This window comes from Triturus cristatus, chromosome 6 (genome assembly GCF_964204655.1).
Source record: "Triturus cristatus chromosome 6, aTriCri1.1, whole genome shotgun sequence".
Lineage (NCBI taxonomy): Eukaryota > Metazoa > Chordata > Amphibia > Caudata > Salamandridae > Triturus > Triturus cristatus.
The window spans coordinates 223,998,525-224,012,107 of NC_140589.1; the positions used below are offsets into that span (position 1 = coordinate 223,998,525).

Here is a 13,583-nt window from a genome sequence, read left to right on the forward strand (position 1 = left end):
TTTATACACAGAAACAGCTTGTGGGTTTAAATGTCCCTGCAAATGTAGAAATGTAGGGAAAGGATCGGAGCTCATCACACGACTATCTATTATGAGAAGCAAAGTACCCCCATCGTGCGTAGAGTGAATATTTCGAGTCATACAGTGTCTGTCCTATGACCCTACTCGGTTATGGAGCTCCACAGTTCCTTGCAGTGTTTTCATTACGTGCAGTAGGGTGTACTTCACCCCATACAGAGTGCTTACTAACAGGCCGTCATAGCGCTATATGTGGAATGGGATTTTATAATCAGCACCCAGCCGCGCTCCTGGTATCCAATGGGGAGGCGGGGCTTAATTTAAGGCAGGATTCCCTTCACAGTGGAACCCACATACTGTGCCGCTGAACTGTTAATAGTGAAACGTACGAATAAACGGCTGACTGTGCGGTAAAGATAACATTTCGGCGCACAAAGGCCCGTATAGGCACGTTAGAACAGAAAATGTTGCTGCTGTTAAACAAGTCCCTCCTTCCCCCGAACCCCCACCATCACTGTTTTTTTTAAAAAATAAATATAGTCAGAGTCTTTGACCAGAAAGGCCAAAGATGATCTGGGAGGGGAAGCAGGACATAACCTTAAGATAGGTGGACCCAGATTCATAGAATGCCTGATGAATCAAAAAGAGGGCCTTGAAATGGCAGCGCTTTGTCACTTGAGGCCAGTGTACATCTCTCAGATGTTGAGAAAGATGCACAGGAGGGAAGATGATTAAGCCTAGCTGCCGAGTTCTGTACGACCTGCAGGCGACGTAGGAGGAAACCTGGGAGGCCTCAGTAGATGGAATCGCTATAGCTGAGGCAAGTTGGAATCAGGACAAGGGCTATGGTGTTGCACACATGTAGTAGGAATAAAGGAAAAACATTCCTGAGAATGCGTAGCAAGTTGGAACGTGCACCTGAAACTTGGGTTTCCGCACCAAAAACCAGCTTGCCTCGTATTTTCCAGGCATTTACAGCGACAAGTAAATTTCGACATGCTTTCCCAGGGATGTGGACATTATTGCACTCTGTAATTTCTGGGCGTTGTAAACTCCGACCAACTTGTCATTTAGACCCGTGTAAATCATATTTGCGCAGGGGATTGATAATTACCAATGCACTCGTCATCAAGCCTCATTCATGTGAATGAAACGTTGCATGCTTTCAACACACTACAGATCAAGCAGGAACAACAGTAGATCTACTTGTAAAATAATTCTAATGACACCAACTGGCAAAGGAAGGGCTGATTAAGAGTTACCTCGCAAGAATTTGTAACTTTATTTAAAAAAAATAAAATAATGCAATAGTATTAGCTCACTTTCTAAAATGTAAATAGCTAATAAGGCACTAATTTAATTGTCAAAAACACTCTCTTAACACTCATAAATATGGAGTGTCACTTGAACTCCTCCACACAGAAATATGTAGCGTAACCAAATGTACTTAATTAGCAGTTAGGGGTTTTGTTTAGACGGGGGAGAGGTGGTAATCACGATTTTATAACTCCAATAGGTAGGCTAGTCATCACTTTTAAAGTACCGTGGCCATGCTAGTGGTGAAGCATCGATATGATTCTCAAGCCCTCTCATTCACACATACGACAATTGTACATTTACATGGACATCTGACAGCATTAATCGGCCACACAATGCAGTGCAGCCCCAACCAATGTTTCGTGGGTGTCCTAGCACACTATTATTATGGGACTTGCAGTTTCAATAATAACATTTTCATTTGTGAAAAAAGCAGGCAAAGTAATGTAGGCTAAAAAGCAAGAAATAAATGGCGTTACACATGACATGCTTGGATTACTACTGGCCGCCTCCTGCAGGGCAGGAACGCCCCTCCTCATGTTCATTATATTTTCGCGGGTGTCCTAGCACAATATTATGAGACTTGCAGTTTAGCTATTAATATCATGTTTCCAAAAGGAATGAAAAGTGATTTAGACTAAAAAGCAATAATTTAAACGGTCGGGTTACAAATGACAACGGCTCACAAAGCAGCAGCCGTACTGATCGTCTCCTGCAGGACAGAGAATACACCTCACCGTGTTCATTCCATTACAAGAAGTACAAAAGCTCAACATTGCGCTACTCGTTCTCTGATTGAGCACAGATAACATGCTAGGTAATCCCTTAATCCTGTTCATACTCCTTAACCTTTACAATCACATTTCTCAAACTATACATACTTGACTTCGTTACCACCTCATTCCACTATTCCCCAATTTAATGACACACATCTCTAGAAGAGAAACCCTCCCTCACACTAACGCCTTTACAATGTTGTGCATCCACCTACAAAACCCACTCTTCCTCTGAAAAGAACTTTCAAGCATTGCAATACCCCACTATTTTCTTCTTTCCTTACCAAACTACCATACGCCATAACCAGCACCATGTTTACTACCGTCAACCAGTTGCTGAAGAGCCCCAAACCTTTCGAACCCCACCGCTTCCGGGCTCCCCAACTCACACCACCACCCGGAAGAATTCTGCACAACCCTCATCACGTGACTAAATATGCATCGAGAGAAGGAAGCGCGAGGCGAGGGTCAGTACGTCGGCAACCCGCATGGTAAATTAGAGGAACCATAGTATGAATGACACGGAAAGAGTACTAAAGAAAACCTCGGTCTACACGATAGTTTTTGTAAAACTGTAGAATATTTTTTAATAGTGTTGCCAAACCCAACCTTTTAAGCGTGGCCAGGGATAGAGCGAGGTGAGCTCACCTGCTGCTACACTGCGCTCTGTATTGGCGCCCAACACCAGTCAAAGAGCAGAACATCCCTGTAAGTCACAGATGACTCACTAGTTAAGAGGGGAGGCAATATTCCATGGGTAAACTTGTGTTTGGTGTCTTACTTACCATGTGAGGGTGCCATAAGCCGTGGTTTCGTATTAAAACGCCTGCAGACACCGGGAAGGAAAAGCAAGAACAGCTGCCATTGCATCGGTCAGTTTAGGGACTGTGTGGAACGCCTACAGACGCCCATTCTAGAAGGTTCCTCTTCGGTGTCGGCGGGAGGAGGACTTTCTCTGGTAACGGGACCACCGGAGGACAACACGGCAATTGAAACAAGTAGAATAAGTGTTCCCTGTATAACAAACGTACTGACGAAAGCACATTCCCTGTAAGTTCCCACCAACAGGTATTCCCACACTTCATTTAAACGCATTCCGAGAGATAAGCACCACTTGCATATACAAAAATCCTGAAAATTATTTTAAAATAGTCAAGCGTGCATTCCGGAAATAAGGGGGAGAGGAGGACGAGCACACCACTGCCTTTCTCCGAGGCGAAGCAGAAATGCCTCGGAGAAAGGCAGCGGCGGTTTCGGATTCGGGGGCGTGTTCTCCTCTTGCCATTGGCTGGAGGAGATAATTAGATTTGTTGAAAAAAACGCGCCCCCGAATCCGAAAAGGACGGTGCCTGATCGGAGTGACGGACCTCTTCTCCAATGGCTGGCCAGCATTCAAGAGGCCAGCCAATGGAGAACAGGGGAGAAGAGGGGCGGGTTCATGCCCCTCTTCTCCAAGTCATTAAATCTCGGATCGAGACTGCGCAAGCGCAGCCTTCGAGCCGAGACCTAAAAACGGACTACTCCTCACTATTCACTCGACTGCTTTCACGCCATCTTTGAATGGGAAGCCAAGGTAACTCTAATCTAGGTACCCTTACGGAAATTCTAATGACTAAAACGCGTAGGGATAACAAACTAAAACTAGTCCAAATGAACACTCGACAATAATTGGGCGGTGCAAAAAAATGTGGTTGATGTAAATGCTGAAAAAGAATGTAAATCAGAAGAGTGAGAAAAAAAATAAAAAACGTGAAAATATACAGGAACAAAGGAGGATTAAGAGGCAAAATAATGACATTTTGGAAATTACTGTGATGCATTTGGCATACTTCAAATTTCTAATGCATCGTATACGAAAAGATCACTGATGTATAGAATGAGTCTACATGGCCTCTAACATAGTAGAGTATATCGGGTTATAGATAACATCCTAACTCGACTTTATCATTGATCCCCTTGGGATCTTGGGCAGTTAGCCTTCTTATCCAAAAAATTTCTCTCTGTAAGAGTGTTTTGGTTAAATTTCTACCAGGAGCTGGGACCACTTGTTCTATGACTTGAAATTTGAATTGTGATATAGTGTTTGAATTTAATCCAATGAACTGCCAGACTGCTCTTTATGTTTGCATTGCGAATAGTACTTTTATGTTCCGAGATACGAGTCTTGATTTTCCTCTCGGTCTTGCCTATATAAAGAAGTCCGCACGGACACTTTATGGCATAAATCAAGTTCATAGAATTGCAGTTTGCATTATGTCTCAATTTAATCGTTTCACCGGTTGATGGGTGATGTACTTCATTTCCACTTATTACATTATTGCAATGCACGCAATTCTGGCAGCGGTAATTACCTTTAAATTCTGTGGTGTTAGTCATCGGAGTGGAGGTGAGCATCTCTTTTAGATTCCTTGATCTTTTGTAGACAAATAAAGGTTTCTCATTGAATAGATCTTTGAATTCTTCTTCATTTTGCAAAATCTCCCATCTTGTATTAATACTCTTTTTGATTTGTCTGGACCTTGTAGAGTATTTGGATACAAAGACTTGTCTAGTCAGTTTCTTTTTCGGTTGAGCACTGAAGATTTTCCCGTGTTCTGTGTTCTGTTTTTTGAATTGCTTCTTTAAGAATGTACTCTGGATATGCTTTGGACAGATACCGATTTTTCAAGATGATGATGTTTTTTTGTAACATTTGTTCAGTTGAACAGATCCTTTTTGCTCGTAAAAACTGTGGAAGATTGTATAACAGATTTTGTGAATGGAAACTTGTAAACAGTAAAGCATTGTTCTTATCTGTAGGTTTGTGATATACTTCAGTAAAAATCATTCCTTTTTCTACGGTCACTAGTACATCCAAAAACGGTAATGATTTATTGTGAATTGTTTTGGTAAATTGTATATGTTCGTCTTTTAGATTCAACTGAACTATCTTTTTCTCCAGAAGTTCTCGATTGTTATTCCATAATATAAAAATATCATCTATATATCTGCCATACAGCAAAAGGTTGTCCATCCATTCATTGTCGTTGTATATGTTGTGTTTTTCAAAGTGAGCCAAAATAGGTATTAGCATCCGCGGGTGCTCCCGCAAAACACATTGAAGTACCCTTCAATTGTAGATAGTATTGATTGTCCCACTCAAAATAACTATGGTGCAAGCAAAAATGGAGCATTTCCAGTAAAAAAAACTTTCTGCCCTTACTGTAAATTGTTTCAGTAGTGCCCATTCCACTGCCTCCATTCCTCCTAAATGTGGAATGGAGGTGTACAACGATTTGACGTCCAAAGTACAAAGAGTGTTGTTAGTAATCTGTATCATATGTAGCTTTTGCAAAACATGTGTGGTGTCCTTAATATAAGATGCCTGTTCTTGAACAAATGGTTGTAGGAAATGATCTATGTACTGTCCAATTGGTTCAAAAATGGTCCCGCACCCTGTGACTATAGATCTGAATGGTGGGTCATAAAGATCTTTATGGATCTTTGGTAGCATATATAATCCTGGTCGATTTGGATCCTCTTTTGTCAGAAACAGACGAGTGTTGTTCGTGATCCATCCCATATCAATGGCTTTGTTTAGAATGATGTTCAGCGTAGCTTTCAATTGTTCTGTGGGATTCCCTTCTAATAGAAGATAAGTGGTAGAATCCGAAATGTGTTCTTGTACCTTCCGTCTGTAAAATACCTGGTCCATGATAACAATTGCTCCTCCCTTATCTGCCTTTTTTATGGTGATATCGGCATCATTTATAAGAGTTTTTAGGGTAAAATGCTCTTGTTTAGTGTAATTGGTATGTTTGACTCGTTTGACATTTATTTTAGAAAGGTCTTTTTTGACCTGATTTTCAAATGCATCTAGGATTTTATGCGATATGGGAGCTTGAAAAGTAGATCTCCGTTTGAACTCCTCAAATTCTCTTTCCAAGTGATCCGACTCAGGAATGTTTAATGTAGAAAAGAAATATTCAAATTTATGCGGATCCTACGTCTTAGATAACGTAATTTCATTCTCTAGAGCATTTGTTTGGTATGTTGGAACAAATCCGAAACCTTTATTTAAGATCTTAATTTGATGAGTGGTTAATTCTTTAGTGGAGATGTTGACTATTAAGTTGTTTTCTGGCTTCTCAGATTTTGTCGCGACTTTTCTTTTACTTCTCCTGGTTTTCCTCCTGTTTTGCCTGGGGGTTGGCTGCTGTCTGTTGCCTGGGCTAATAAAGACCTTGATGTTGAAGGATATACTTCTGTTTCTCCCGTAGGTGCTGTGTGGTTTTTGTCCCAAGTTTTTTCAATGTGTGGCGGTGGTCTGTTAGTATTGGTATCTGCTTCTGTTGCCAAACTTTCCTCAGATGATACATTGGGATTTTTCTTGAAAAATACTCTTCTTTGGGCGTATACCTCCGCCCAAGTGTATACCTCGTTCAATTTATAGTCCAACGTGTCTCTTTTATATTTTCTTAGTTTACCCTCCTTTGGAGTAGTTGTCTAATTTAGTGTTCATTTCTTCTAGAACTTTCTTCCAATCTTACACGTTCATCCTGGTTTCAATATCAGTTCGGATGACTTTGATTTCTTCTGGTATTTCTTGAATAACTACTGCAAGTTCTTCAATAAGTAATAGGATAAGATCTAGTGAACATTTGTTCAAAACGGCATACCATCGATCCATAAAATCCTTTTTTAGATGAAATCTGAATAGCATAGGTTTAATGGATAGTCTTAACCCTCTGGGAATTCTTTTAGCACAATGATACTGTACAAGTGTAGAGGCATGAAGGCGTTGGTTAAGTTGTCTCCTAGTTAGAAATTCGAGTTGTTTAAGTTGTTGTTGAAGGGTGTTACCCTGCACATCAAACGTTTTGACTTCTTGTATTAGAGAGTAAATCTCGGATGCTTGTTCATTGGTATATGCCAGTTTGCATATACCGAATCTCTGTTGCACACAGTTGGGGGGACGCAGATGGTGAAAAATAAAGACCCTTTTATACCAGCAGCCGTGCATGGTAGTCTGGTTTTCTGAAGTCACTTTCTTTGAATCAGTGGCTTGTACATTCATGGCAGCTTCCCATGTCATCCCATGTTTGGTGCCGATGCGGTCCTTCAGCAGATGAAGGCAGCTTGCGCATCACGACGGGTGTCTGCGAGCCCACACAGCAGCAGGTTACATTATTAACACGAAAATATCCCTGTGCTCACAATTGTGAACACTTGTGAATGTACCATGTGAGCAGGTGATGTCTTTGAGGACGCAGTCGTAATTCTCTGCAGACCCCTTATCCAGACATTCATAGACTCATCTTTCGGTGGCTTACAACACAATGACCAGCATTATTTTGTTTTGTATAGTGCTGCATGCCGCACTAGTGGTGTTATTGCTCTTTAAACGTTGGTTCTTATGAGGGCAACCTAAAAGTGAGATTTCCTGATAGTGCCAAGTTATGAGAGTAGATGCTTGGTTACAAAGGCGCTGCTTTAATTGGGGTGCATCAAGACAGGTGCTGCTCTACAGCCTCACAAGCTCACTGTGGCATGTTGAATCCACGAGTGGTTTCAAATGTATAGAACTGCCCTTGTTTAGCCCACTGCGCTGTATAGTCCAGTGGCAAAAACTATATTATGCTACAGTACAAGCTTTTTTTAAATGGACTTTCTGTCACGCACTTGCACATTTTTTCCCCATCGTCCTTCATGTCAAAGTTAACCGATGTCCTTAACTTAAACCGGGGCAGTGGGTTGTGAGGTTGCTCTTTACCATTTATTGTTCATTGTTGATAAAGGTCAGTGTTAAAAAATTAGGACGGTGTGAGCTTTAATATCCATGAGAAATTCTCAAACCCAATACAAGCATCTTACAATGTATGCAAGTCACTTTCAAAATGAGCTAATCTAGTTGAGCAGGTTAAGTCAGCATTGTCTTTTTAATTTACTCTTATTTACAGATCTATGCATTGGTAGCTTTCCAGGCATAGCCCCTTAGCCTCGTTTCACAAGTCTAATAACATATGCGAAGAAGGGGTTCACAGTGTGTTTTGCACTTTTTTCAAAACCGATTTTATTATTTTTTTTTTCTCTACAAAGAATCGAATTTATATGGTAGAATAACCGTTTCCAAAGTTAGAACATTCCCTTCCCCCAGGAAACATACTTTTTTTTTTTTAGTTTTATATAGTGCGAACTAGACCCGAGACATAGTGTATCGGAGCGCTTTACATGAGCAACAGTTTTGTTACAGAATGACATTCATTTTTGTAAGGCGGGGGTAGATTAAGTGATTTGCCCAGAATCACAGGATTTTGAGCATCGTTTCCGAGACTCGAGCCCCGTTCCCCAGCTTCGAGGTCGACCGCTCTAGCCGTAAGGCTTCATCCTCTACCCAACTTACTTTACTTACTCCTGATCTTTGCAGAAGTCTTGTTTAACGTGTTTCCAGAGTGGGAACTGTCATGAACAAGCATTAAAAATGCAATAGGTCTCGCCTTTTATAAAGTTAAAGCCATTTGCTTTGCTATACAATACCATTAGCAAAGCAAATGGCTTTAACTTAATCAAAGGCGAGACCTATTGTATTTTCAATGCTTGTTTTTTATTGCAGGACCATTTGTGTTTAAATGTATTTTTATAACCAGTTTAGGACCATGCCAGAAGTGCTCATTATGAGTGACCTCTTAATTCTGATGGGGTCGTTAACAACAACGGAACACAGCTGAACAGTAAACAGAAGACTCAGGGGTTTAACTCTAACCGAGTCGTTTTTTCCCCATCCCTACAGTAACTGCAAGTTCCCGTCTCCCCGACTCCCCCCTCCACACGCCCCCATAGCCCCCAACCTCTGGTATCAGTAACTCTTTGAGTGGGTAAATCTGGCCCATTTGTCAGGTAACTGGTAATGATGGCCAAAGTGTTTTGGCAGTGATTTACTTGATGTTTGAGACGTTCTAACTTTACCTACATGCGCTTATTATGAAATATTGACTCTATATTGCGTGTGCATTTCTAAGCTTGTGCACTCTAAATAGTTGTATTTTGAGGTGGTGAAATTTACAAATCCTGTTTTTCCTTCTTGTAGGTAGAAGAAGGCTGGTGGAGCGGAACATTTAATGGGAAGAGTGGATTGTTTCCGTCAAATTTTGTAAAAGAGATTGAGCTGATAGATGACTTTGAAACACAAGAAGACCTTGACGATTCAGGTGAAGTAATAGTGTGTGTACTAATGTAGTATTATTCTCTTAGGTAAATTTGTATGTTCCCCTTTTCAAAACCATACCGGCTAGGTATGTATCCCATCTTGCCTTGGTTCAAGTGGCATTCCTCCTCTCTGCTCACATGCTTCTTCCTCATGTGTGTTGTTAGCTGTTACTCAGCAGCAAAAGCCTTCTACTGGATTTCCTCAGTGTAATCCAGATTCTCTTCCCCGCAAACCCATATAAGCTAAGTAACAAAAAAGAGGATGAACTTCACAGTTGGAGAAATGTATTTGCAACAAACATTGGCAGAGCCAACAAGTCTTACTTTTGTGAGCAGTTTGTATTGCCAATATCTTTTGGTGATGCTGTGCAGCATTGCCACAAACAAAAAAGAAAAAGGTGAGATAAAGCAAGCAACCGTCATGACGCTGTTGGCAGCTGTCATTCCATAGGCGTGTAGACTTGCATACCCGTCATGACCTTGGAACCCTTGTATTTATTATATTTTCTGATTCAGTGTAGCACATGCCACTAGGAACAGTAAATAAAAAATGAATTTGTACTCCTCTGAAAGCGCTTTATGAAAGTGAAAAGTCCTGGCAGCGAATGATAGCTGCTGGGACTACCGAAAATATTAAAAATGACTTTTGTTATATACTGCATTTGTTGGGAGATCTGCAGGATGTGGAAGAGAAGGGAACATAGTGCACAATGCGGAGGAACGTATTGCAACAGGAGAATAGGCACACCAGCAAGAGAGCATGTTTGGGACTGTGGAGCAAATCAGACTATGCAGTTGGGGGTGTATTTTTGGGGGCAGAGAAGCACAAAAGAGAGCAAGACAATTTACCCACACACCCTTTCAGTGCTTTAAATGTGAACAGTAGAAGGTTAGCAGTCATCCAGTCAAAAAGAAGGTAAAGAAGCTATGCTCCAGGGAAGGGACAAACACACGAAGAACAAGGAAAGCCATTGTGTATGAAGCAAGCAAATAAGAGTGATCAGAAAGCCAACTAATGGTAAGCAAAGGGCGTGCTTAAAAACCCCACTATATGTTTTTGGTATGGTCCACAAGAGTGTATGTGTGTGGGGAGAGAAAGAAATGGTATTTGTGTGTGTGACACACGCAAAGACTGAGACAAAAAGGGAGGAAGGGCAGTGGCTGAGTATGTTTGTTTACTGATGCTGCCTATGGAGAGAAAAAAAGGTGTAGAAAGCGAAAAGGGCACTTGATTGAATTATGTCTGGTGTTGAACAATATTGCCCAACTTATGCTGATATGCAGTGACCTGTGATTTAAACAAACACAACAACATGGGTCACGAGATTCTACTCTTCATTAAGTACATAGGCCTACATGCCAGCCGGTCAGGTGAATGAGAGAAAACAAGCGGATTAGATGATGAAGGAATATTGTGTGTGTGTGTGTGTGTGTGTGTGTGTGTGAGAGAGAGAGAGAGAGAGAGAGAGGCAGGAATAGAGTATGTATCAAAGATTGAAAGAAAACGAGCTAGTGAGGGGGAGGTAATGTTTGAACGTCTTGTGCGACTGTATTAGTGAGGGAGAGAGAGCATATGTGACAATCTTGTCACAGAGACGGATCGTATGCCTTTGTGTGATACTCTGTGTGAATGTGCAGGGGAGAAACGTAGCAGTTGTGGGTTACCATATATTTGTGCATCTGCGTGACAGTGGGGTAGAATGAAAAGTACAGATAAAAAAAGTAGTTTCCGTATGTGTGTATGCACAAGTGGGGGGAAATGGAGAGGAGTAGTATGTGCGCGTGTCTAAGAGAGCAAGTGTGTGTGTCAGAGCAAAAGAGGGATAGAGAGCCACTGTGTGCAAGGCAGAGGGTATGCACCAAAGAGGAAGATAAATGGGAGAGTTATATGAACATTTATATATGTGCACACAAGATAAACTTATTTACAAGAGTGTAAAGGAAAGGGACACAGAGTGGGTAAGAGGTACAGGATGTAAGTGTGTGAGCTGTTAGTGTGTGTTGTATGTCTGAAGGAGAGAGCCAAACAGTGTGACACACCCATTGCCCTGCAGCTCTCTTTGAAGATGGCTAACAATGGAGAGAGATGTCTGTGAATGTGTGAGAGATAGACAGAGAATGTAATGCGAGTTTGGTGTTTAAAGAGTGAAAGGAAGGTAGGAGAGAAGCAGAGAATGTTTTTGTGTGCATATAGTGCTCATGTTTAGAGAGAACATGGCCACTTTTTGGGATTTTGTTCAAATTAGATTCATAGTTCATTGAGTATGTTTATATGTAAGGGTCTGTGGTTCAAACAGACATAGCATAATGGGTTTCAAAGCAGTCTATTTCTAAGACCGGTAAATGGAATAAGAAATGTCAGGAGGGAGATTGAGACAAGAGAAGGTGTGTTTGTTTGAGAGAGAGATTTTTTTAGAGTGTCTCGGAGTATGAGGTAGAAATTTGAGAAGTGGAAATAAGTGTTTTGTATGAGGGTGGGGCAATATGTTTGACTTAGGCGAGAGAGCACTTGAGTGAGTACAAGAGTATTTGTGTGATGAGATTATTTGTCGATTAAAGACAGTGTCTGTGTGTGAGACTGTATTGATAAGTGCGCCTGAGATTGTTTGAGATGTGACTGAGGCAGAATAAGAAACAATGAGATGGCTATTTAGTGTGTTCATGTAGGAGTGTGGGGAAAGGGACAGTGATGAGAATACGTGTACGTTAGCGCAAACCAGGCACACACACACACGTGTGTGTGTGTGTGTGTGTGTGTGTATATATATAACAGTGCAACAAGAGCAAATAAAAGTACCATACAGCAAGTCTGGAGTAGAACCCCATTGACCGCATAATAATGCAACAATTGTGAACATTCAGCTCCCCTTCATCTTCCCCTCCATCTCCAGACACCCGTCAACCAGTACAGATTCAATAGCAGAAATAAGCGCCAGTTTTACAGCGTAAATCCTTATTCTGGATTCACATGCTGTGCATTATTCCGCCATCTAGTGGTTGGGTCCGGAATTGTTGTATTTGTCAGTTTTTTTGTTTGATAGTGGGTGTCGACATCCCACCATTTGGTGTCGTTCTGTGACGTTGACGTGCTTCCTCTTGAAGCTCCCACCTTTGGTCGCCTTCTTCAGATTATTTTTTTCCGCAGTTGGGTCTGGATCGAAACAGAAAAGAGCTCCAGGATTTGGAGCGACGAATCATCGAAAAATAGCGAAAAAACATCAAGAACGACAATTCAAGGTTGTTGGAAGGCGTTCCCCGGGGAGGCTGCGGAATGTGTTCCTGACCACCCTGAGGCCCACCTTTCCCAGAGTTAGGCCGAGCAAGAGCAGGGAGGCCCTTCCTGGAAGGGTCTCGCACCTAGGATCGCACACACTAGGCTTCTTCCTTCTGCGGATAGAGTGACACCACACAGTAATTCGTTTGTAAGACAATAGACGTTTATCAGTAGTTGTCAGGGATCTTTATGATCCGGAAGGCAGGTGCAGAATTATGGCCGCAAGCGGCAGTGATCTCGTGATGAGGGAAAAGGGGTAGCGGGACAGTCTTTGAATCAGTGTCTCTGCGAGGTATCCGGCGCACAGCTCTCAATCCTCGGGCTGAGGAGATGTTGCTTCTCTCGGCAATCTCTGCCGTTTCTCTTGGAGGAGCGGGCCGCGAGTCACTCAGCAGGCACCGGAGGTTCGTAGTTCGGGGAGCCGCGACGGCATCAGCAGGGCTCAGATGGTTCAGAGTTCGGGGAGCCGCGACAGCGTCAGCAGGGCTCAGATGGTTCAGAGTTCGGGGAGCCGCGACAGCGTCAGCAGGGCTCAGATGGTTCAGAGTTCGGGGAGCGTTCTTCTGTTCGGGGAGCTATCGAGCCGCGACCAAGTCCGCAGGCTCTCGTCAGTCCAGATCTTCTCTGCCTCTCGTCCCTTCATCACCCCTTGTTATACTCCCCCTCCTCTTTGAAGTCCGGAGTCCTCGCGGAGAGGGGTCTGGTGCCTGGGGGCGGTGTGTCGGCGTTTCCTGTCGCTCGGCCCCTTGATCTGTTCAGGTGGGTCTGGGAGGGACTCCAGACACCCAGCAGGCGAGGCGCCCGCTCACCGGGGGCCTAGTGGTCGATCGAAACCTCCCTCGGGGGAGAGACCAGAGGTGTGACAGGGTCGGCGCCTCTCGGTCTGGTTTGGGGGGGGGGGGGGTTTCGTTCTCCCTCGGCCGGGCATGCGCGTTGGGGATCTGGTCGGCCCTCGGGATGTTGGTCCACGGAAGCCGGGAGGCCGTGCCCACGAGGTTCGGCGTGGTTGGAGT

At 42.9% G+C, this 13,583-nt stretch overlaps 1 protein-coding gene across 1 annotated transcript in view; it reads left to right on the top strand.

The window, feature by feature from the left end:
* CD2AP (CD2 associated protein) overlaps positions 1-13,583 on the top strand; it is a 597,230-nt gene that overhangs the window by 226,460 nt on the left and 357,187 nt on the right. Inside the window, exon 5 of the mRNA XM_085610578.1 lies at positions 9,178-9,298. Within this exon, the coding sequence (XP_085466704.1) occupies positions 9,178-9,298 (121 nt within the window). The remainder of the gene's footprint in view (positions 1-9,177; positions 9,299-13,583) is intronic.